This window comes from Ammospiza caudacuta, chromosome 6 (assembly GCF_027887145.1).
Source record: "Ammospiza caudacuta isolate bAmmCau1 chromosome 6, bAmmCau1.pri, whole genome shotgun sequence".
Classification (NCBI taxonomy): Eukaryota; Metazoa; Chordata; class Aves; order Passeriformes; family Passerellidae; genus Ammospiza; species Ammospiza caudacuta.
The window spans coordinates 31537414-31562984 of record NC_080598.1 but is presented as its reverse complement, the minus strand read 5'-3'; the positions used below and the strand labels follow the sequence as shown (position 1 = coordinate 31562984).

The 25571-nt window shown below is 36.6% G+C and overlaps 1 protein-coding gene across 1 annotated transcript in view; it reads left to right on the top strand.

The window, feature by feature from the left end:
* Positions 1–25571, top strand: part of PCNX1 (pecanex 1) — an 88928-nt gene that overhangs the window by 50623 nt on the left and 12734 nt on the right. The window contains exons 15-32 of the mRNA XM_058806185.1: positions 3488–3598; positions 4066–4157; positions 5445–5554; positions 7193–7298; positions 9110–9202; positions 10703–10853; positions 12462–12603; positions 13936–14113; positions 14501–14609; positions 15210–15339; positions 16386–16444; positions 17195–17410; positions 17793–18046; positions 18997–19227; positions 20496–20596; positions 21779–21929; positions 23630–23860; positions 24230–24504. Of these exons, the coding sequence (XP_058662168.1) occupies positions 3488–3598; positions 4066–4157; positions 5445–5554; positions 7193–7298; positions 9110–9202; positions 10703–10853; positions 12462–12603; positions 13936–14113; positions 14501–14609; positions 15210–15339; positions 16386–16444; positions 17195–17410; positions 17793–18046; positions 18997–19227; positions 20496–20596; positions 21779–21929; positions 23630–23860; positions 24230–24504 (2740 nt within the window). The remainder of the gene's footprint in view (positions 1–3487; positions 3599–4065; positions 4158–5444; positions 5555–7192; positions 7299–9109; positions 9203–10702; positions 10854–12461; positions 12604–13935; positions 14114–14500; positions 14610–15209; positions 15340–16385; positions 16445–17194; positions 17411–17792; positions 18047–18996; positions 19228–20495; positions 20597–21778; positions 21930–23629; positions 23861–24229; positions 24505–25571) is intronic.

The window sequence follows — 25571 nt, the reverse complement described above, 5'->3', positions numbered from 1 at the left end:
CTTTACAACAGTAGAACTTTAGGGGAACGTTTTCCCCTTCTGTAGCTTTGCTGTAACAAATGGCAGATATGCCCTCTACTAAAATTTTTCATTATCTAATTTCTTAGCCCTTATCCTTGAACTTGCTTATCTAACTTGGACCTGCATACACTACCCTTTGCTAGGACCTAGCTGCTCGGTAGTTAAAAAAACATTTTGATTTGGACTCTTTCACACTCTCTGGGGGGACTTGTGGCAAATGAGTAGGAGTTCTCTAAGGTTATTTGTACTTAGCAGTTGGGCAGAACAGTACAGACACAATTTTAAAAAACAATATACACAGTTTAAGTCTTACTTAATGTGCTTCTTCTCGGAACAGTCCTATCAGCAATACCAAAAATACAATTTTTGAGCTGCATTTCCATTTTGAGGTAATCTTATTGTTTTCTGAGCAGCGCAGTGCATTCAGAATACTGGTAACATTTAACTCCATTACCTCCCCTAAACCTAATGCAAAAAACAAACAACGTAAACCCCAAAACAATAACCCTTTCCCCTGTTATGAAAATAATAACAGCCCTGTAGTCTCAAACAGACCCCATAGAAAGGAGAGAGAGACATAAACATTTGAAGACCATCTTATCCTGGCAACTTTTGTGCAGTGCTTTAATGGAGCAAAGTTATTTGGGTGAACTTCTATGGATCCTTGCTTTGGGTGGGGTAAGAAAATCTGTAAGAATTCATCTAAACTGAATGCAGTTGCTTTTCAGTTATATCAAAATACTTGTTTGTGGAAGACTAGAACAGTTAAATGTTACGTCTGTGTGCCTCCAGACCATCTTCTGTCTAAGAAAAATGAAAACTTGATCTCGGCGTGGGGTTTTAAAATTTTTAATTTATTAATAAGAATTACTGACTCAAGCATTTTGGATATTAGTTTTTATTACTTGATTTTAGGAGCATCCTGTATATTATGCCTCATACTGCTTCCCCCTTCAACTTTCTCTGCTAATAACTCTGGATTTAAATGCCAGAGGGAAAATGTCTAAGTTGCATATTTATGACCAGAAATTGTCCAGACATTTTCAAAGGTGCTTTTTGAACAAATTCTTTGGTTCCCTTCATGTGCTGGCATACTTGATTCTGTATCAGTAATAAAACAAGAAGACAGAAGACACTTTTGACTCATTCACGATACAAAACGGACTTAATTTCTCTTGATAATGCTCGGTCAGTTTTGGAAATATTTTCTTCCCTTTTCTACTATGTGGAGTCATTGCCATAGTGTATACCCATATCCCCATATGGTAATACATAAATATACATGGAAGTGGTGTGTCCTCCTGTAAAAGTGAGCTACTTTTCAAAAGTCCTGAAGAGTGAGTCTTTACCAGTTTTAAAAGATATGGTGGCATTTTCACCAGGCCATGTGCATCTTGGCATTAGCTTTTAAAACTTCTTAGTTCAGGAGTTCTAAATGGATTTTGATCCTTATATTTTACTGTTGTTCTGGGGTGTCTTGGCAGCAGCATATGTGGTTTGTACTTCTTAGCAGTTCTTCCAATTAAAAAATCAGATTACTAGAACAGCTTATTCTACTTAAAAAAAAAACAAACCCAAAAGAACAAAACAACTCCCTCAACAATAAAAACCCAAACCAAAACCCCAAAAACCAACATGATAAAACACCAAACAAAAGAGAACAACTCCACTAGTCTGCATTGCACATCCCACCCTACCCCCCATGTCGTACACTTGCCCTTGGAGCAGCTCTTATGTTGCTGAAGCGCTGTTTCACAATGCTTTTTGTGTACTACAGACCAGGCTGGCTGCTAGCAAACACACTTTGTTAGGTAAAAATCTCAGCTGCCTTTTTTTCCTGTGCCCAGGCAAAGCTACTGAAAGAAACGTGTACAGGGCAAGGTGAACTTTGTATTTAGATAATGTAAATGTTTCTCCTTGCCAACAAACAAGTGAGGACTAGTATAAATGCTTTATTTTGTGTCCCACATACTGCACTTGATCAATTGCTCTAAATCTACTCCACATTTAAAATAATCATTTTATCTTTTCACCTAGTTGGTCACTGTTAGAAAACTAGGATGTTACAGATTGTAAAAGCATCATAAATATTGGCTTTTTCTTGGACTAGTCTTTAAAAATTGTGTATTCCCGGATCTGTGTAGTAATTTTGTTTCCAATGGGCCCAAGGTAGTTTGACTTAGAGACTTTTGGGAAAAAGCTTTTTAACCTGTCACTGACAGAACACTGTATTTGCCTTCTATTTTGGCTTTCTTGAGCAATGATTTGAAATAGAGGTTTGACATGAGAAGTCTAATAAAGTATTTTCATTAGATATTGAAGAGCTGGTCTGTAGTCCTCTATTTCCTAATTAGTGTCAGTAAAAATACAGGATTCAGTGTTTTCCCCCAGCTTGCAACCTGCATGTTTTGAATGATATTGTTGTTTAGCATTGCTATGGAGTATGGAAAAAGATCAGGTTCTCATTATCTATCTCACTGTAGATGTTTCTAATGTGGTGACCTTCAGTGTCCAACTATTCTGTGCATTTAAAATTAGAAAATTAAATTTGAGTCTTGTGGTGCTTTACAAGATATTTTAAAGTTTGTTTCTTCTTTTGTTCACTGGAGCTACAAGTCAATAAGATGGTAGAAAAACCTCCCTAAACTGCCAGATTGTGTCTGTTAGGGTTATTTTTGTTCCTTCTATCCTTCAGAACTTAGAACTTTTAATATGCTGTTACATGTGAATTAGATCTGAACTACTATATGTGAACATACGTAGAAGATTATTTCTGCATCTTTTATTCTTTAGGATGGAAAAAAAATATATGTACAGGTGGAGACATAAGCCTTTTATGTATTGAAATTAGGTGGCGTTAATTTATCTTTGTGTTCCGAAATCCTGTAATTTGCAGGTGATTTCATGATTCCTACAGTTGTCTGTTCTTGTTTAAAAACCCAAAAAAACAGAAAACCCAGTCATTTAGGATTAGAATGTTCAGAAGTGGTGTGGGAAAATGAGTAAAATTGTCAGATACTATTAGTAGCAGAAAGCCTGGAGATGGGGTGCTCGGCCTCCCTTTTGTCAGAGTGGCTGGTGTTAGGTTGCTCCTGCAACTCCAGACAGGCAGTTAGGCTCGGATAAGTCTCACTTACAATGAGTGAAAACTTACAAGTCTAATCTGTAAACACTCCTGGCTGATCTTTGCTAAATAAAAATGGAAAGCCTGAATTGGCTTGTGTCCATGTCTACAGCAATTAAAACGAGAGTACTGTTGATTTGTATGACCTCTGTATTCAGTCAGTTCTGAGCCATTGAAGTAGGACTTTACATAATGTATATTTTCCTTAAAATTTATAATAGAAATATTTCAGTGTTGTTGAGTTAAAATGGGGTGTGTGATACCATAGAACTTAAACTGAAAAATATCTCACCATGCTGTTTTTTCATATTCACCACTTTTTTACTTTCTCTTTTTCTGTAGTGTTTACACTATGTTTCCCTATAGTATTCTTCATTGGTCTCCTGCCTCAGGTGAATACGTTTGTGATGTATCTCTGTGAACAGCTGGACATTCATGTCTTTGGTGGCAATGGTGAGTGTTGTGTTTTTTCAGTGGCAAAAGTATGAGATGTGGAGCAGCCAAGATCAGTATGTTAGTTTAAAAATTTAGTGGTTACACTATTTTTATTCCTACCCTCTAAACATAGAATACTTTAATTGTGTTTTTAAAAAGCCTAGAAGTCTTCTGATTGATTATTGAGAAATAGAATTACTGTCCTAATAAGTCTGTCACTTCTTCCTCAACTGGTTTCTATTGCAGTTGACTATTCCCATGGTAAAGCTGTTCAATTAGTAGGGAGATTAAAAAAGCCACATAAAATGCTCTTAATAAAAATTACTTGTAGGGGAAAATAAAAATAGCTGTTCTGGTTTGAATTGCCTTTTTTTCCATCAGAGGAAATTAGGGGGCTGATACCTTAAACAAACGGAAGTATTTTGTATTCTAACTTCGGATGGTAATAATGTTTTTTCTTTTCTTTTCATTTCTCTGATATTCAGCTACCACAAGCCTGCTTGCAGCACTTTACAGTTTTATCTGTAGTATTGTGGCAGTAGCATTGCTGTATGGACTGTGCTATGGTGCCCTGAAGGTGAGAAAAACTTGATGCAGAGTAAATGGGAGTTTGTTGGGGTTTGTTCTCTGCTTCCTTCTGTATTAAGTAACTAAAGTATGCAACTACTTAACTAGAAATATTAGTTTGATTTACTAGGGTTTCATTTTTGCTCAGCTGTGAAGTCAATAGAGGAGATGCAATGCAGGAACTAAGCATTTTTTTTTGCTTTTAAAAGGTGTGTGATTTGTGCCTGCTCTGATGGGCTTTTTTTTATTGAAAACACATGACATTTACCATCATTTCCATTCTACATCAATTCTTGAAAATATCATGCAGGTGACTTGTTTCTAGCAGAGTCTGCATGTAGTTGTATGTTAACCTTTAAAAGTGGCACATGAAGGTATTTTTTTCTGGTGCTGCAAAAGTGAAATAGTGTTTTCTAATTAATATTTATTTGACAATAAACCAATAAATAGTTTGTAGTGTCAAAGTGAAGATATGTTCCTATCTGAAGAGGAGAGTTAAAGAGTTAGCTGACCAAGGAACACACATACACTCCCCCATATCCACCCTGTTTTCCTTGCTTGAAATGTTGTTTGAAAACAGTATGGAGTGTGATGCTGATTCTGTTTATTAATTTCAGGTGTTTTTCAATATCAGACATACTCAGTTTACAATGAATTGTAGCACATGTGGGTCCAATTCAGAGTTGGCTGGCTTTTCCACTTTATCACAGAGAGTAGAAAGTTCTAGAGGGGTTACTCCCATGATACTCTCACCTGCAGGACATCATTAGCTTTTTGTGAATTTCTGCACTTGTCTCATTAGCCTTTGGTAAACACATCCATTTAAGACAAGCAAGCTTTAGCAAGGAATAACTCTTTCAGCTTTGTAGATCCAGTGCAGATCAGGAAAACACAAATAAAGCCGCTGTTTAATCTGCATTCCGCACATTAGGAAAAATAAATCATGTAGTGTTCATAATACACATGTAATGTTCAAAATTAAGAAGTGACTAAATACAGCTCTTAAAAGTCTGTGGTCTCAAGGAATGCAGGAAATGCTTCATCAGGGTTATGAGAAATAATGACTGTTTAATGATTAAGATGGTGTAGATTTGAGAGATGTACACTGCTAGAGTTTTTGATCTGTAGTTAGACATTGGTAAAGATGGAACAATATTTTTGTACAAAAAGGCCTGGCTTATTTTTGTGGAGTTGTAGTTAATTTCTCCATTCTCTGTGATACACGTAATTCTTGTGTGTCAGGTAAAGTGGTGTGTACTTTGTCTCCTTTTTATTAACATTTTGGTTCTGTCTCCAGGATTCCTGGGATGGGCAGCATATTCCAGTTCTCTTCTCCATATTTTGTGGTTTGTTAGTGGCAATATCGTATCATCTCAGCAGACAAAGCAGTGACCCTTCTGTACTTTTGTAAGTGACTTAGTTTATATCTCTTCCCTAATGAAGAAGCAAGTTGCAAGGAAAAACTACAAATAATGTTACTACTTAGTATTGTTTGAGCTTGTACTCACCAGCACTAATCAAAAGTAGTATATTCTTGGTTCAATGGTTATAAATTCTCCTAGTTCCTTCTCTAGCAATGACCTTTTTTGTGACTTCTGGTAAATTGCTTACATGCCAGAATCTGATTTAATTGCCTGCTGATGTTCTCCAAAATGTCAGTCAGGTGCCATGTTTGTGCTGCTGGATTTGTTTGGAATAACACGTACCCTTATTGTGTTTAAAGAAGTGCTCAAGGCACTGGTTTAAGCTGAAGTCTCCAGAGTGACTTCTTGAATACTTCCACTTCATTTGTTGATATATTCTTCTATTGAATTTGTGCTCCAAACACTTGTTCAAATAATTATGCTAAATTATAAGGATATATTTTTGTGATGAGTATTCCCATATAGCATGTGGAAACAGGTATTCCTGTTATTCTGTGCTGGAGCAGAGAATGCTACTGATCTGATGCTAAGGGTGTTTGATTCAGTTAATAACGATACATGTAAAACAAAACAGTTCCAGTAGGAGAAACACCCCCCCCAGTATAACCAATAAAAGCTTAGTCACATACCTAGGTGAGGTAGACTTGAACTTGGATTTAAGTGTAGCCATAATGTTGGATTAATTTGATAAATATTGGCTGGGGGTAGATAGTGAAGGACCTCCTCTGTGAACAACAAAACTAATGATTCATGAATGTTTACACCAGAGGAAATTTCTTAGCTGTGGGTTGACTACTAAGCCTTGTCCAATTAATCTTAGTTCAGTTGATATGAGGTTCTTTTCCCTGGATACTTGTTCTTTTGGTCTTTCCAAAAACTAAAGCCTGGATATTCATGTTTGATTGTGGTACAGTTAAGCATTGTAATACATTGCAATATGTAATGTCCTTTGAAGATCTAGGGCTCATTCTGTACTGATCTTCTGTCCATAAAATGAAATAATATTTCTGCACTAAGTAGGGTGTTGTAATCACACTGAGAAGTTGTGAGACAGCTTGTTAAGACTAATAACATTGCACGTGGGCTTCTAAAAGCTTCAGTGTGAGGTTTTGGAGCTTCAGTATCAGCAAGGCCTGCTAAGAATTTAGAAGTTTAGTCAGTGTGACTAATTCATTAATTAAAACAGGCTAGAATAGGTTTCCTTTGTTGTTGCTGTTGAATCAAACCAAAGAATTCATGGTTTTTTAAATGGCATTGCCAAATAGGCTACTTCCAAATTTTGCACATATCTGTTCAGTTATTTATGAGTTGAAGTTTTGTTTCATGAGTGCTGAATTTCATTTATAATTCAGTTATTGTTCAATTACTCCTGTGTTGCTACTAGAGAAACTGCAGTTTGAACATCAGGCTACTGCTCTTTAATAGTCACTGTATTGTAAAACAGCGAAAGAATTATTTTATAAGGTTGAAATATCTGTGAATTTGCTCAGCTATGTGAAAGCACTGATGTGCCAAAATTAATTTTTTGTGGTCAATTTGTAATAGAACTTCTGACTTTGTTATTATTATAAAACCACATCGAACAATACATGCTTTTCAGTGGGATTTTTTGTCTTTTAAGCTCTTTAGTGCAATCAAAATTTTTTCCTAATTCTGAAGACAAAAATCCTGAAGATCCTCTGTCTGAAGTAAAAGATCCTTTACCTGAGAAGCTTAGAAATTCTGTGGTAAGTAGGCTTTTTTATTAATTTTTGAATTCCATTTAAGCATTTACTTTGTGTTGGTTTATATAGCATCCATCCAGATCTTGCTTAGATCACACTTGTCACCTAGCAAGGTCCTAGTTGGAATGGATATCACAGCATTTCCTTTCAGTCTGCAGCTGAACTCATGTGCTACACCTAGGAGTGTAATGCTGATATTGCAATTTTAAGTTAAAAGCAGAGGGAGTTGGAATTCCCTAGTGTGGATACAGTGAAGTATCACTAAGGATCTTCTTTTATCTTTATAATAATAGATGATGCTTGTTTTTGTGTAGAAGTTAGTGGGAAAGAGTTAATGGTGGCAAAACTATATTAATTCAGTGTTTCTAATAGTTGTGAGGAAGAGCTTTGTTCTTGCTGTTCCAGAAGTAGAAATTAAAAATTGAAAGTATTTTGGGGCTTTTTGTGGTTTGTTTGGGTGGTCTAAGTTTTTTCAGATGTAACCTTTCCATTTACTTAAACACTAATTTGAATTTTTAGTGCAAATGCACTAAAAATATAAAGAATAATGTTTAAATATTACTGCTAAAGAATGTGTTTAAATATTACTACTAAAGAATATTGTTTAAATATTACTACTTCCATATTTATGGAAGTAGTAATATTTAAACATTCTTTTTGACACAATGTAGCAATAAGTAAGAGACTTAAGCTTAATATGTTCAACTTGTACCAATGAAGGTTGAATATGCATTTAGCTTTGTGTAGGGCTCAGCTTTAGGCTGAGCTCTATAGCTGGGTTTTTCATAATACAGCAGTTAGAAATATGGTGAGGTGCAGTGTGTGGAAACTGCAAATAAATATTTAGAGCAGAGAAACTGCAATTCTTTTAACATTTAGCAGGAAAGAGTTACCACAGGAGCTGCAAGCTCCTCTTTGAGCTCTCAAACTGTGGTGTTAGTCTCCAGAGGGGCAGAGGAGCTGAGGATTTTGATAGTCTTTCTTACTGTGGTTTTTAAAATCAGGACAACTGATTTAAAAAAAGCAAGTTGTAGCCCAAGAAGTTAAGGCTTTGCAGCAATAATTTCTGTGTGTAATTATTTGTCCAATTTTGGAGTAGATAATCCTTTAATGTTTTTCTGGGCTGTAAATGTTGATGCTGTTTTTACAGAGTGGGAACAAATCTACACTTGAGGCCCTAAGTACGCATTGCCCCCTTGTGGCTGCGGCGGCATTACAGGTCTTGAGGCAGGGCTTGCCCGTTAGCAGTGGCTTGTTTTCGTTGTTTGGGAGTAATGGAAAATTCAGACTCGTTCCTCGGGGTCATTCCAAAGCTATACTGTACCCTTCTACAAAGTCAGAAGAGGATTAAAGAGCCTGGTTGTTTCACCTGGCTGGTAGCTTGGCCTCAGCAGCACTCATCCAGGGCTCTTAATTGCCCTGTAGACTAAGCACTAATTAGATCATAAAGGGGAAATGTGATTGTCCCTTCCAGTGCTTTCATCAGGGGACCCTTACACCACCTCACAGTCCAGGATTAGAGAAAATATTTGATGTATTGATTTGTCCTGCCCTACTGTGAGTCTTTTGCTTAGCTGAACTGATGCTCTTAGCGGTAATGTTTGTCTTGTGAAATTTCACCTAACTTCAGTGGAAGTAGTTAACACTAGCATAATTTAAAAAAATCTTTAATCAGTTTCAGTGTTACTGCATTTGTGTATTAAGGAGGTATTGAAATGTTGCACTCTATCTCGGGGATAGTTTCCAACTTTAATGATTCTAACAGGTCAGTCAAAGCTGGTATTTTCTAAAATTATTTTATTTTGACTCCACAGAGTGAACGATTGCAGTCTGACCTGATAGTGTGTATAGTGATTGGTGTCCTCTATTTTGCAATTCATGTCAGTACAGTATTTACAGTTTTACAGGTAAGATGTTACCTTGTGTCTTCAATTTGCCTTCTGTATGCCAATACTGTGGTGTGATATAAAGTGTGTTCTGGTAGCTCGCTGAGTCTTCTGGGTAATTTTAGCCAGTATTTAAACTTATAGCATAAGTACGTGACTGACTGAAGGTCTTCACTTGTATGTACTCAAAAGATCATCTTCCTTAGCTCTTTCCTAGTTTCTTCCTATGTTTTAGATTTTTATTATAGCCTCTAAAACAAAACACCCTCTTTTGAATCATCGATCTCAAATAGCGTCAGAATTGTTTTGAAATAAGGAAAAATGAAACTTCAAAACAATGTTTAAAATGTTTTGTGCCTTAAGTATGAGAGGCTAAACCTTGACTCAGCAGTTCCATGCTGGCATGGCTCTTTGTAGACTGTAGTATAGGGCAGTATGCCTTTATTGGAACGATTATTTACAGGACTTCAAAGATCATTTGAGTTTAAAGTTTTTGACTTGTCATTGTAGCTAGTGCTTTGGATACTTTTAATGTGTATCTGTGGCTCTTGGTGATAATGGCATGGGACTAGATCCTGTGCTTCAGTTTAGGTAAGGTGTTTCCCTCAAGAGCTGCAGTTACTGAGTTTCTTATTTTGCTGTTCCTATTATAGAGCCATTGGCTAGCTGATGAATAGCCCTATGTAAGGCAAATGAAAATTTCTGGCATGTATTTTAGAATACATGCTGCATAAAGTAAGAAACTAATTTTTAAAAGCATATGCATTTAGGTAATTTCATGTCTCCATGGTGAAGTGCATTACTTAAGCATGTGTACTTGTGCTTTCTGAGGAAAATATCCCTTCTATTATTGTGTTGCGGGATTTCAACACTTCCCCCATGTTTGAGAGACTGGGCTGTATGCTCTTCACTAGTTGTATATTTCAATAGGCTTGGGCTTCACAGAATTCACCAAGAGCTTATGACAAGATAATGCAATCCTAGTTTTGCAGTTATCTAGACTTATGTAGAATTTTAGAGAAAATTCTAATGTGTAGAAAGCATTGTTGTGAAATTCAACCATCATCCCTTGTTAATTTTACAGTATTTTGTGACTTCTATGGAAGGGATTGGTCTTGTGGGAGGCTTCTTACCTTCTCAAGTGAATGTGAAACTAATGATTTGCGTATACCTCCTTTTATCTAGCAGATGGAAATGTAAATTGGGTTCAGCCTTTAGAGAATAATACCTTTATAAAATGCATATGGGTCAGAAGCAATGGACTGTGAAAAAAGATTGGTGTACTTTTTTTACTTGAAAGTACATTTCATCTTAGTGAAAATTGGTTAGATATGAAGGTTTTTTTTCTCACAGGGTTTCTTGTTTTATCTTAAAATTGGTAGTACAGTTTCTCATGAAGAGATGCATTAGTGTATTGAAGGAGCATGTGCTCATATGCTGGAAAATATACTAACAAAGTAATATTTTATGTTTTTTATGAAACACATAAAAGGTCTTAATTTCTTCAATTGTTTTTTTTAGCCTATTTTAAGTTATGTTCTCTATGCATTGGTGGGTACGGTGGGCTTTGTGACCCATTATGTTCTGCCTCAACTCCGAAAGCAGCTTCCTTGGCATTGCTTTTCGCACCCGCTGCTGAAAACCAAGGAATACCATCAGTTTGAAGTCCGGAGTAAGTATTGTCTGTAACACTTCCTTCAACTTGCTGTAGCTAGCTGCTCACCAACTTGTGTTACCTATTGATTTACTTCATCTCTTTACTCTTCTCACCACTGGAATTTCATTGCATCTGATCTATAAATGTATTTCTTTGTCAGTTCCTCATGCTTTGATTCCATGACATTTTATGTATCTCTTAACTGATGATGATAATGTGAGTGGTAATGTTATCTCAGAGCAGTTCCATTAAAACATAGTCTTCAAAATCTTGAGTGGTAAAGTTTGTGCTTGTGATTGCCTCAATAATTTTTCATAAAGATTGTGTTTCTCTCTGTATTTCCTCAACATTAAGTTTTCAGATATTTTAGAGGATTAGCTGTGGCGAGTGCTGGTGGAGACTTCATCCTGGCACTTACTTGGTTTTTAATAGTATCGTTGACATGTTTAACAACAGAAAATAGTGGTCAACTGATAGATGAAGACACCAAGGGGCCAGTCTTACAGCTTGATCTGCATAGATATGTGCTTGCAGCTTAACATGTTAGGCTGTTGGCCTATGTTAGACTTCAGCATTAGGCTAAAGCCTATGTTTTCTAGGAATTTTTCTCCAGAGATGCAAAAAAGATGAAGTTACACTGCTTATTAGTTTTCCAGAATGGATAAATGTTGTGGTTGATTGTGGGGATTTCACTGTTGGAATGTTTTTATTGTTAACAGCAGACTTAAAAAACTCCTGTCTAAACTGCCTTGGACAAAACTGAAACTATTTTGCTTTTTCTGTTCAAATAATTGTCAAAACACGAGAGTATTCTGCTGCTTTCAGGAGCAGAGAATTACCAGAATTGATTTACAAACTCTACCTTTGTAGCAGCCATTCAGTGTGGTCTTTTCATTGATGTCTAACTTGTGGGATTTTTTTTCCCAGTGATTGCATGTAAAGATGGATAAATATGAATAGCAATTGTAGTATGATGTCAGACTTTTATCTGGAAGAAGTAAAAAGTGCAACTAAATGCATTGAGTCTTTAATCTCTAAAACTAGAAAAGGTGCAGTTGTTGCCCTTTATGTAGGCATCAATGTTTACCACAACTTTTGACATTAAATCTTCTAGCGTATATTGTAGAGCAAATTTTTTAATCTTAATTTAGAGTAATTTGAAACACACCTTACAATTCTTGTAGAAGTTTGAAAGAAGTTGCTGAAGTGACAGACATTTATGTTGGCGGGTTACATAGGCTCTTCTGTAGATCTGTAAATCAGGAGTCCTTCAAATTGAATAGGGTTGAAAAACATCCTTTTGTGTGAGAGAAAAGGCATAATTTCAAACAGCTTCATCAATAGCAATGTTGAAATTATTGAAGAGGTGGAACCCAGTTTGTTTCCTTCTGCATACAGTAAGCAAGTAGCTTGCCAACTGTTCTGTTGTTGTGTGAACAGTGCAAAAATTCTACTGGGGCTGCTGACAGGAACTTCTCTTTATTTTGCTTAAATAAACTACCAAAGTTCATTGTAAGAAAACAGTTGTTCCAAGTTGATTAAATGAAGAGTCTTTATTTTATAACCAAGTGTTTTTGATTTGACAGTGCCATCTGATTTCTTCTTTTTAATATATCTTGACAGATGCTGCACATGTTATGTGGTTTGAGAAACTTCACATTTGGCTCCTTTTTGTAGAGAAGAATGTTATCTATCCACTGATAGTCCTCAATGAGCTTAGTAGCAGCGCTAAGAATATTGCTAGTCCAAAGAAACTGGATACTGAGTAAGTAGAAAAGGCTATTAAGTAATCTTGAGTATGTCTGCTGTGGTGGGAAATGAAATAGTGGCTTCTGGCATCCATGGGAAGACAGAATGCCTTAATGGTATCGTCTTAAGGCAAGGAATAAATAAAGTTTTTCTTTATTTGAAAGCCTGTATCAAGCTGACTTAAACTGATTGGAGTATTACACTGTTAAACAGAACACTCCTGCAAAGATAAATCATTCAACTCCTAGCATATACTGTGAAGATGACATGCTGTGGAATTACCTAGTACTGTGATAAGTTTACAGAGTCTATAGTATGATTATCCAGATGGCACGTTCAAGATAGTGTTGATATGTTCAGGTAGTTTATCAAGTGTAAATTTCACACTTGCTCTCGGAGTTGGTGTGCCAGTGTGCTGCCCCTCTGCACCTTTCTTCACTCATCAAGGAATTCCCCAGGCTTCCTAGCCCCTATGTATAATCCATATCCAGATGGAATTGCACACTGCTTCTTAAATTGAATCTTAGTTATAATCCCTTGAGCAGTGTATCTGACTGTCTCAGCAAATGATAGCTCAGTAATAAGCCCTGCATTTTTTGCCTCCAAGAAACAGTAACCAGGTGTCTTTTTTGGATTTGAAATTCTATTCTTAGGAATAAAGGACTATAAATATTGAAACTAAACAGAAAATATTTTGGGAGGCAAGTTGTTAGATTTATTTTGTGGGGTGGTGTGTGGCTTTTTTGGCTTTCTTAATTTTAATCCTTGCATCTAGTAAGTTCTTGCTTTGGGCTCATTATCACAGTCACTATGAGACCTTTGGGAGGAACGTTGCTGTTATGTTACTTTAACTTCTTTTTTTTAATAACCCTTTGGTAGGTCAGTTGCTATGTCTGAAAAAAATTGCTGTTCCCTCAATAGAAATTAGAGCAGTATAGTCATGCAGGAAATGATAATCCAGTGTTCATTAACGTCCTCTTGATGATTAATCTAGCACTTTTGCATTTTAGTATTCATAACCTAAAGACCAGGTTTTTCTTCAGACCACAAGGATATTTCATCTCCTAATTATTTTTTTTCTTTTTTAGTGGCATGCTTAGAAATAATCTTGAACATTGATTGGCTTGAGAGTACTGATGAAAAGATTTAGATAGTAACCTTAAAAAAAAATCAGATGTTATCTTTAAAAAAAACCAACTAATCATTAACACCCTTTGCCCCCAGTTCCAAAAGCAAACCCAAATCAAAGTTTGAAGAGATTGATATTGCATGACAGCATAGCTTAAGCGGTCTTTAAACCCCTTTCAGATAACAGGTAATAACTGTTTTGTGTGACTTCCTTACACAGGTTGGGTGCTTTAATGATCACAATAGCTGGCTTGAAGTTACTGCGTTCATCATTCAGTAGCCCAACGTGCCAGTATGTCACTGTTATTTTCACAGTGCTCTTCTTTACTTTTGATTACAAAAGTTTTACTGAGACCATGCTGCTAGATCTCTTCTTCATGTCCATACTCTTCAGCAAGGTAACTTTTCACTCTATTTTTAGGTTTTTCAGTTCATCCAAAGGGGAAAACACATGGATAGTCCTATCTGATAGGTAATCTTGCAGATTCTCAGTCTGTTGTACTGTAATAGATATACTGTAAGGCAGCTAAGACTTCTCTTTCCCAAAGCATTTCTGTTGGCTTGAGAAACCATATGTAAGTTTCTAAATATCTCCTGAGTTTGTATGTAGAACTAGGAAGTGCATCTTATGTGACTTGCTTTTATAATGACATCCTTTTTCAAAGTGTCAAAGCTTCTAGTAGATCAGTAAGAACTCTAGGATTACCAGTAAATTCCTCAGGATGCAAGACATGTTGATTGTTAGTGAAAATACTGAATTGTTTTTCTCTTTTTTTCCCCTGTAGCTTTGGGAACTCTTTTATAAATTGAGATTTGTATATACCTACATTGCTCCCTGGCAGATCACGTGGGGGTCTGCCTTCCATGCTTTTGCCCAGCCCTTTGCTGTGCCACGTATCCTTTGAAAAAGCAAACCTTCTTCTGAAGCCATCTATTTACAACTTCTGAATACTGCATTGTAATGGATTCTGTGTTATGGGGTAAAACTGCTGAAAGAGCAGGTTTGTCTAGTGAGTATTACAAAGAAGCTGTGCACGCTTTCTGCCTTGTTACAATGCTGTGAATTATATTGTAATGGTAGGAATAGCATTCCTGATGTAAAAAAAACATGGACCAGAAGCAATTCTGAAAATCACATGATTTTCCTTTTGATAGTAATTCCCTTTGACAGGAGTCATTATGGTTTTAGTCCTTGAGTTTTGCATTTTAAACTTTTGTAGGCTGGTTTGAATGGAATGTATTGAATGTAGTATTTTCAACTGAATTTTTGGGAATGACTGTCATGTCTAGTGCCAGATTTCCATCTATTTCTGTTTTTAAAAACAAAAAGAATCCCCTTAATGCTGGAAATCCTACAAACATCTTTGCTGCATAGAAATTCATAGAGATCTTGTTTTACTCTTCATTAGTGTTGCTGTCTGTATTGAACACAATCACAGGAGCTAAGAAAAAGGCAGTTGTTGCCTTGCTTTCCTTAATTCTCTTATCCTACAGATTCTGCCATGTTGTTTGTCCAAGCAGTTGTGTCAGCTTTCTTCTCTACTCCACTGAATCCTTTTCTGGGAAGTGCAATATTTATCACTTCATATGCCAGGCCTGTCAAATTCTGGGAAAGAGACTACAAGTAGGTGAAACGAGAAAGTTTTAAATAATTTGTTTTTAATAGACTAGGTACGGCTGAGATGTTGGTTTGGGGCGGTTTTTTGGTTGTTTTTTTTTTTTTTTTAACTTGTGACTTTCTGTTATTGTTTTTCCCCAGAGAAAACTAGTATAAAGCATTGAAAGTTTTCACTGAACTTGTTTCTGAAATACTGTAGCAGCTGGTTTTTTCATTTGCTTCAGCTGCTAAAGTAATTTCTACATAGTGGTATGCCATCCTGGTATTTTAAACATGAAATTTATGGTATCGTGAAGTGTAATTTTAATCAAAAGGTGAGTTTATGTATAAAAAGTTTTTGAGGATCACTTCATAGGTGTATTTTACCTGTGTTCATTATTGTTCTGCTCACAGCAAAACTGGCTAAACTTAATACAAAAATATTTCAAAGTAATTGGGTTTTTTTGTTCAAGATGGGTTTAGTAGTAAAAGAATCTTCAGGTCAGAATATGTTTTTTGTTTTATTTCTCTTACACTATCAGCAATAGAGAGGTTATCAGACCAATAAAATATTATATTAACAGAATAGGGCAAGTTGAATGGGTATTTCTGGTATTTCTTATTTTCCTTCTAACATTAGAACAGTTTAATTGCAATGTTCCAAATCTTAGATTAAAGCATTATAGTTGTAGTTTCAGATAATGAAAGAACTGTCTAAAAATTAATCTTTCACTAAAGTCCACTGAAATGTTAGCTGGGCTGATTTAATTGGTCCTAATTTATTCTCACATCTAAAACTTTGATACCTAAGAAAATGTATGCACTTTCATCTAAAGTGCAAGATTATTCTATTGCTATTTACTGTGGACAAACTTTATTAGGCATTATAATGCTATCATACACAAAAAATACTTTTGCATATGAGAAGAGCAGAAAATATGCATCTTAAATTATTTTAAAGTAACTTTTTGAAACTATTTCACTGGGAATATTGAACACTATATTATTAGTTTCTTTGCTTAGACATTCTTGCAGTAATGTATTTTGCATTAAGTGTGATTTATTCTTTTCAGCACAAAACGTGTGGATCATTCAAATACTAGACTGGCTTCGCAGCTGGATCGGAATCCAGGTAGCTCTCCTAGATGGATTTTGATAGCTGGTTTGGAGTTTTTAGGGAATTGGGTTTTTTTTTGGGGGGGTGGCATTTGGGAAGTGGGTTGGTGGGTTTCTTTTTTTTTTTTTAGGGGTGAGTTTTCTTCTAGTGCCTTTTTCCCCAAATGTAAATGGCTTTTTGTTGGATTTTTATAAGATTCATGATCACTTTGCCCTCTGATCTTGTCCAACAGCTGTCACTCTGTCTACTGTTCGTTTTTCTTCTGTCATCTCTCTTGCTTTATTCTTTAGGCTCTCCCATAAGTGTTTTGATTTCACTCTTAGGTTTGCATTTACCTTTTTATTTATAATTGTAGCAGGCATTAAACTGTTTTGCTTTTTATTATTCAGTAATTTAAAAAGCACCAAGTATTGTTTGAGGGTGTCTCATTGTCATGGTAATGAGTACAACAGACATCACTGAGATGTCTGTGCTCCATTTGCTTTTGCACTTTATTATCTTGAATAGGTTGATGGCAGATGCACAAATGGAACTGAAGGAATAATTTGGGAAATGGAGGAGTGACTAAGAAAAAATGTGGTTCAAAATACAAATGTCGCTTGAGATTCATTTGGAGTAGTTGTCTCATAAAAAGGGGGAAGTGGGGGATAGAGTATAACCTTGAAACAGTATTGTGGTTAAGAATAAGATAGGATTCGATGTGAAGTAAATCAAGCTGGATGTTTTTCTGCAGTTTCAGATAACCTAAATCCAATCTTCCTGCAGGTTCAGATGATAACAACCTGAATTCTATCTTCTATGAGCATTTAACCCGTTCCCTTCAGCACAGCTTATGTGGAGACTTGTTGTTGGGTCGCTGGGGAAACTACAGTACTGGGGACTGCTTCATCCTAGCCTCTGACTACCTCAATGCACTAGTACACCTTATAGAGATAGGAAACGGCTTGGTCACCTTCCAGCTGAGGGGGCTTGAATTCAGAGGTGAGTGTCTTAGATGTCCTTAGCTGTCTGCACTAAAAAGTAGGCTTCTGCTTTAGAAATTGAAGTTATTTTCACTTCTATCCTGTTAGTAAATTGCTTTGAAAATGGCCTGCAAGGCCTCTTGATGCTCATGTCACGTGGCACTAAGTCCCTCTTTCCATTTTAGTGCAACATGGCTACTTGTTAGTGAAACCTTACTAAAATGGGATCCTAGAGTGATAAATTAAGCTATCTAAATCCTTTGCGTTTGTTGGTGGATAGTTCACTTAGTGTTAAAAGAATTTAATTTGAAATAGCTTGAAATTTCAAGTCTTCTTAAACACAAGTTCACATTAAAGCAATCATATAAAGCATTCAAATCTTTCTTCTATTTTCTCCTAAGGAACTTACTGTCAGCAACGAGAAGTTGAGGCCATCACTGAAGGCGTTGAGGAAGATGAAGGTTTTTGTTGCTGTGAACCGGGCCACCTTCCTCACATGCTTTCCTTTAATGCAGCCTTTGGGCAGCGTTGGCTGGCTTGGGAAGTGCTTGTAACAAAGTATGTTCTGGAGGGTTACAGCATCACTGACAACAGCGCAGCTTCCATGCTCCAAGTCTTTGATCTCCGGAAAATTCTTACCACCTACTATGTGAAGGTGCGGTTCGGCTCAGTGCAGCCCGTGGGGGGAGGCTGGCTGGGCTACACCTGGGAACTGCTCAATGTCTTGAACCCGTCATGTCTGTCACATGAGGATCATGGGCTGAGGTGGTAATTATAGATGTATGAATACCTCCTGCAAAGGAGGACAGTTTCTTGTGTTCATGGTGACTCAGTAGTCCAGCACCTGAGCAGGACAATGACCCTGCACTCTAGATCAGAGAGAGGACACCTCCTAGCTGAAGCTGCAATAGGGACTTCAAAACTGTTACTGAAATACAATAGCTCGGTTGTAAAAGAAAAGTTGGTTAGTTTGTTTCTTTAGAGAAAGCCAAGCTGCTTTGGTCTTCATAAGCTGTCCAAAGCTATCTTTGGTTCTCAAAAAAGAAACAAGCCCTCTTTTCCAATTCTAAGATTACTCTAACCTCTAACCTTTTAGGTAATCAGTGTACTAATTGAGATTTTTCATAAGCTACTCTTTCTGAGAGCTGAAAATGTTCAGGTTAATATATTTCCAAGATACTTACTCACACATGCACTCAAGTTGTTCCCTAGCACAGGGGTCTTAAATTGTTTTGTGTTGTAGCTTTTTAAAAAAATTTAGAATTCTTTAGAAATTCTGTATCTAAGCCTCTGTGTTAACTAAATAAAAATTTCTGTGTATTTGTTTTCTGCAAAAATTACAACTATCCTATCCCATCCTTTTTTTCCTTTCCTTATTCCTTCAGTGTAGGCTTCAAAATCCTGATGTCTTTGAAAAATACTCCTATACGCCACCTGTGTTGTGTTTTCTATGCAAATCTGTTGTACCTGTGAGCAGTATCAATGCTACTGTTTATCAGTTCTGTTCATCTTCACCAAAAAAATTCAAATAAGTTTAAACACTGAGATGGATGGGGTTTTTTAAATTGCAGTATTGACTCATATTTTTAACTGCTACTGTTTCAGGGAATCATCTATTATGTCACAACCTCCCCCAAGCTAGAGGAATGGTTAGCTAACGAGACCATGCAGGAGGGCCTGCGGCTGTGCACAGACCGCAATTATGTGGATGTAGACCCAACATTTAACCCCAATATTGATGAGGATTATGACCACCGTCTGGCAGGGATCTCACGAGAGAGCTTCTGTATGATATATTTGAACTGGATAGAATATTGCTGCTCTCGAAGAGAAAAGGTAAGGATGGTGTCACTTTTGTCCTGTTGGCTTGACTTACAGATGGGTTTCGTGCTGAGTTCTGAGATGTGAATTTAATAGATTCTGTAACCAGTGTACAGTTTAACCAATTCATTAATGAATTTTATTTGCCAGCTCACATCAACCAGTTGAATCTTAGACATTTGTCTACATGCAGAAGGGTATGTCTGCAGATTGATGTTTCGTACTTAGATATCAGTGTTCACAAATCAACCCCAACTTAAAAAAACTCCAAAACAAAAATCCCTAAAACCCAAGATACCTATTTCCAGCTTAGACTCCTCCTTTCTCAGTGATCACATAATACCATTTCCTTGGACCACTGGAATAGTTGGCTTGTGTAAACAATCATCCTACATTCAACCTTTTCTTCTTTCCACAATCCTTCCACCTTTTAAATAGGAGTGTTAGTATGTTTGTAGAAGAATGCCTTGACTTTTTACTGTTTACAAAATACCTGTGTCAAATTAACTTTGCTTTTGACATAAGCAGACATTGATTGAGATTAAAGGGACGGGAATATAAATGGAATTTACGTGTTTAATGAGGGACCCAAGACTTAAGGGTTCAGTTTTGCTTTGGAGATAAAAGATCAATTAAAGCCTGTTTTAACAGGGGTAAGACTTAGTGTCCTGTGGTCAACAGACAAATAACAACCAAAGAAAATTATTTCCCTACAAGAAATGAACATGAAATATTTTGTATATGTATTGAAAATCAGATTTAACCACTTAATTGAATGATGCCATTTGCTAGGGCATTATATACTCTGGCTATACTACTGGCCTTGAACTGAGGGCAGGTTTCCCCTAACTAACCCCTTGACTAAAGCTGTAGTCCAGGGAAGTTGTCAGGTAAATCAGGCTTAAATACTCAAAACCAGTGATAATCCTCTGTATTCACAGAAAATATTTTTGTCTAAACCCTATAATTTAGCTAATCAGCAGTTTGCCTGCAAGACACACACCATGAGGAATGTAGCATGCATCTCTTTAGCTTTACAATTTCTTATTTCAAATAGTCATATATGTGTGTTCACCTTTACAAGTATTCTTAAATACTTGTAAAAGTCTTGCTCAGACTTTAAATCAGAAGTGTTTTTTAACAGTGACTGTTGTGGTAGGTACATACACACACTTGAGAACTGCTATGTTTGGGTCTTTTTCCTTCATCTGGCAGAATCTTCCTTTTCAGTGGCCATTTCTTTTTTCCATTCACCTAACTATTTTTTCTTTTGTTTTTACAAGCCACTGGATTCAAGTAAGGACTCACCCCTAGTGACACTGTGTTATGGACTGTGTGTTCTGGGGCGGCGAGCATTGGGAACAGCTTCACATCATATGTCTAGGTAATAAAATATTGTTGCTCTTAAGTTTCCTATCCTCAAAATCCCTCTGAGTTCTTAGATTAGGTTTTAGATTAGTATCTTTTCATAGAAGAAATAGATAATTAATGCCATCTTGCCTTAAGCTGGGCAAATGTGCTATGTAACTTCATTACAACAACCACTGAAATGGAACTATAGAAGAGCAAATGTGGGAGGACTTGCAGCTAAGCCTATTGTTTTATTGAACTAATTCAAGATGGGAGTTCTGGAATGGGTAAGGACTGGCTATAACCAGTTTGTAATTGTCTGGGATCTCAAAGTAAGCTCCATTTCCTGCACCAACTACATGTCCTATATGGAATTTAGGGGGAAAAGAGGAAAGTTTCTTAAAAAGAAAAACTGATATGTCTTGGTGGATGTTTGATGAGACCATTGTGGTAAATATCACAGTTTAGGCAGCTCTGTGGCAAGCAATTGTGTTTTGTACAAGTCTTCAGCTCAAATCTGTTGTCATATGGCAACTTTCTTGCAGGCTGACAGCCTCAATTTTACAAAGCAAATGTAAAATACAGCTATAAGGTTCAAGAAATCACAAGGTGATGGCTTGAAGCATAATTGGATGTGGAAGCTATTGGTCAGCTGGATGCTGACTATAAAACCTGTTCTACTTCAATTTCAAGGCAACTGTTGATTAATTCCTCTAAGTACCAGCCATCTTGAAGGTTGTTTATATATGTATTTGCAAGATTCATCAGAGCATATAGGATTCTTCACTCTTAAGTTAGCTTAGTAATTGAAATAGTTTCTTTAAAGCATGAAAAGTTAACATGCTTTTATTTTGTAATAAAGCATGGACAACTGAAGTTGGATACCCTCTTTAATTGGTCTGTTGTTATACCCTGGAAAGTTTTGCCTTTTAGAATCTTCTGAATTAAATCAGGCACTCCTCATGATATTTGTTTGCTTTAGTCCACATAGTCTGTTGCATGTATAGTTTGTTCATTACCTGTTCAGTGCAGGTAGACATCTGATGTGCCAAATTTTTTTACACACACATCTTTTCCCTATCTTATCCTGTGGCTTACCTTGGTAGAGAAGAATTGTGTGCCTTTCTGTGCAGCTCAGTAGTTTCTTTTCAGTTATAGCTGTGGATATGTACTTCTGTTAATATTTGGGTTGTTTTCGTTTTTTCCCCGTCAACAGTAACCTGGAATCCTTCTTGTATGGCCTGCATGCCCTATTTAAGGGTGACTTCCGTATATCTTCAATTAGAGATGAATGGATCTTTGCTGACATGGAATTACTGAGGAAAGTAGTGGTCCCTGGAATACGGATGTCGCTGAAGCTACATCAAGTGAGAGATTACACAGAACAATGTGTCCAGTTTTTCATTTTTGTGCATTTTTTCTTTTAAAAATTAGTGGCTGGGAGAAAGGAAAAAGAGAATGAGAATAAAAGGACTGTCATAGAAATTGACTACTGAAAATGAGGGACTATTGTGTCTTGTCCTTTGATTTATTATAACATTTTTTGGAAGGTGATACAGAGGAAAAGGGAATGCTGTTTGTGCTCAGAGCTTGAAAATTACATTAACTGTAGATCAGAGAACATGTCAAGCCCTGTTTCATACCTATCTAGAGATTTCCCTTATGAACAGCTTCTCTGATATTTTCCCTCTTCCCTCCCTACACATATGTAATTGGTTTAAAAGGTTATGCGTTCAAAGCTGCGTAGTCCTCTCCTCCAGTGGGAGTTGTTTTTCTTGTTCTTTTAACTTTGCAGTGTTGTAATCACAAGTTTCAGGTGAGAATGAGAAGGTTACTTTTCCATAAGCTGAAATTAGAGTTTGTCTTTGTAGTGAAGTGTGGGTGAAGATTCTCAAATTCTGACCAGTGCATGTATTAAGTCAGCAAGTACAAGAAAATATATACTTAGTGATAAGCACTCTGTAAGGAGGGAGAAGTGTTGGTACTCAGGAAGAATAGATTGCTTGAAAATCATAATAAGTAAACAAATCTTAGTTGCAATTTAAAAAATAATTATAACGGTTTCTTTTTTTTGCCTTCATTGCAGTCTGGGGTCTCCCAAAACTAGCAGTGATTGAATTAACTTATTCATGTAACACAAACTTTCTGAATCTAGAGAAGGTGTGTGATAGGAATACATACAGCAAAGCAGAATAATTACCAAATTATTGTTGAAACCAGCAGAAGTAGCACTTCAACAACTCTCTAAGTGTTTTCAGAGGGTTGCTGTGCAAAATGGGTTTGATTGAAGTCAAATAAGGGAGAGAGAAAAACAGGTCCCAACAGCAGTGAAAAAATAAAAGTTCTGAACATTATTCTGTTAATCTGTAAAAAATGATTTAATTCACTTCCAGTGCATCAGCATATACCCAGGCTTCAGTCAGTGTGGAAATTTAGCTATTAACCACAATCCTTTTTTAGCCAGAAAGTAATGTTACTCAATACTGAATTGAACTTGCAGGTTTTGTGTTTTGTTTGTTTTGTGTTTTAGTTTTTATTTGACTGGCAGTAATGTAAGTTGTCTTTATAGTAATGTAAGTTGTCTTGATGCTGAAGAAGTTTGTCATCAAGTATTAATGTGAACTTTTTCATAGTAAATATTGTTTTTCTTATTATTGCTATTTTCATATAGTACAGTCTCAGTGAATAATCAGTGCTTAAGAGTGTTTTACAGTTGGAAGCTTATGAATAAGAAGAGAAGTTAAAACTAAAAAGCTTCTGCCAGATGTATAAATAGATATAAATCTACTGTAAAATTAATCTAGAAATTTACTTGAATCAGTGATACGCAGGTCCTTCTAATCATTTTGGTTTTAAGTTGAAGAAAATACAGGCAAATAGAACCAATCTGTTGTAAAAGAGGTCATCTTTAACAGTGTTCTTAAGTAGGTATTTGATACTGGTGATGGCTAACTTCGTATTATGCACTGATCATTTAAAAAGTTTGAGGTGTGAAATGTTCTATTTTATATGTAGTTACATCTGAAATGTTAATCATAGCTCTCTGAACATGTATTATTGGAAACAGGATCACTTCACTTCTCCAGATGAATATGATGATCCTTCTGTCCTTTATGAAGCTATAACAACTCATGAAGAAAATCTAGTTATAGCACATGAAGGGGACCCTGCTTGGCGAAGTGCAGTTCTTTCCAACTCTCCGTCCCTCCTTGCTCTGCGCCACGTGATGGACGATGGCACCAATGAGTACAAGATCATTATGCTCAATAAGCGCTATCTCAGTTTCAGGGTCATTAAGGTAAGCTTTGTGTACGTTTCACAGTGTGACAGCAAGCTGTATTTTAGTAACTATACCAAACTGCTGCCTCAACTGAAATCTTTACTGTTTTGTTATTAATAGGGCTGGTTCTTCTCATACAGTGCAAGTATTATATCAGAAAATCAGTTCCTTCTCACTTATTTCTCATCCCATTCTTAAATTTGTTTATGCTCACTGTTGCAGCCTGTGCCCCTAGGTTCAGCCTGTAAAAGAGCTGCATGTGAATGCTGGCAGTCCTGCAGTGCAGTGCTGCATGTGCTTACAAAGGCTTTGGTATAACACAGCAGTCACCACATGCTCTCTCATTACTTCACTTTCTGACACAGCCTCTCTTCTTGGCTTTTGCAGGTCAATAAGGAGTGTGTACGTGGCCTGTGGGCAGGACAACAGCAGGAGCTTGTCTTCCTGCGTAATCGTAATCCAGAAAGAGGAAGTATCCAAAATGCTAAACAAGCTCTGAGGAACATGATCAACTCTTCTTGTGACCAGCCAATTGGATACCCAATCTATGTTTCACCTTTGACTACTTCCTATTCAGATAGTCATGAACAGCTAAAGGACATTCTTGGGGGAGCCATCAGCTTAGGAAACATCAGAAACTTCATAGTGTCTACATGGCACAGGTGAGCTGACAAAAGAGGTTCTCATTAGTGTGTGTTCATGCTCTCATTTCATTAACAAGTCTTGCACAGGCCCAACACAGCATAATTTATAATATTCAGTCACATTAAAATAAATAAACCTTGACTCTTATTTTAGGCACATCAGTAACATATGGCAACTGCTTTGGTACAGGATTAATCTCCAAGGATGAGTAATACACCACAAACTATGTAAATGAGAGCTCAGAGAAAAGAAGATAAAGTCTAGATGCAGGAACTGCAGCTTCAGATCTCATGTTAGGTCTGATAATGAGACACAATGCAACTTCTGTACTGTGTTTTTTCAGTATGATGGTTTTTGCAGTCTCTAATACCATCTTTACAGAATCAGGACTGTTTGGTAGGGTTCCTGTCGGGCAGATATTTAGTATGAGACTGGCTATATTAATGCTTTAGAGCATGCTCATCCATAGTTATGCAAGCTTTAGCTGTTGTCCAAAATCTCAGAAGTGCTTATATGTTATATAATGCTGTATGTTAGTGCCAGAAGTAGTAACTTGAATGATATAATTGTTTCCCCATGTGACCTCTGGGTAATCCAATACAAACTCTTGCTGTGCTGTGTTTTATAGGCCATGAGAACTTTTACTGCACTTCTGGCCCTATATGACTGTGGCTCCAAAAGCAGCAGTGGGAGCTGTGTGCCATTCAGAAATGTGCATCCCAGTTCTTAGTAATTCCAGGAGCTTGTGCTGTGGTCTGAACAGTCCTGTAGCTGTTCTGATGGTTGTATTTATCTTAGACATCTACAGCATATCAGAACAGAACATGCTGCTTCACCCAGAGGGCCCAAAATGCCACATTTACTGCAGTCTGTGGTATTTTTCTCCTATTGCCATCAGCTTGTCTGACTTGACAGAATAACAGGTGAAAGCATGACACACAACAGTATTTGAATCCAAGGTTTATGCTTCAGGATTCTGTGTCCTGGGACAAAAAATTGGAAAGGAGTGCTCAGTGTACTCAAGTGTGACAGAAAAGAAAAATGAAAGTAGGAATTGAAGGGAGGAGGAAATGTGCTATGGTGT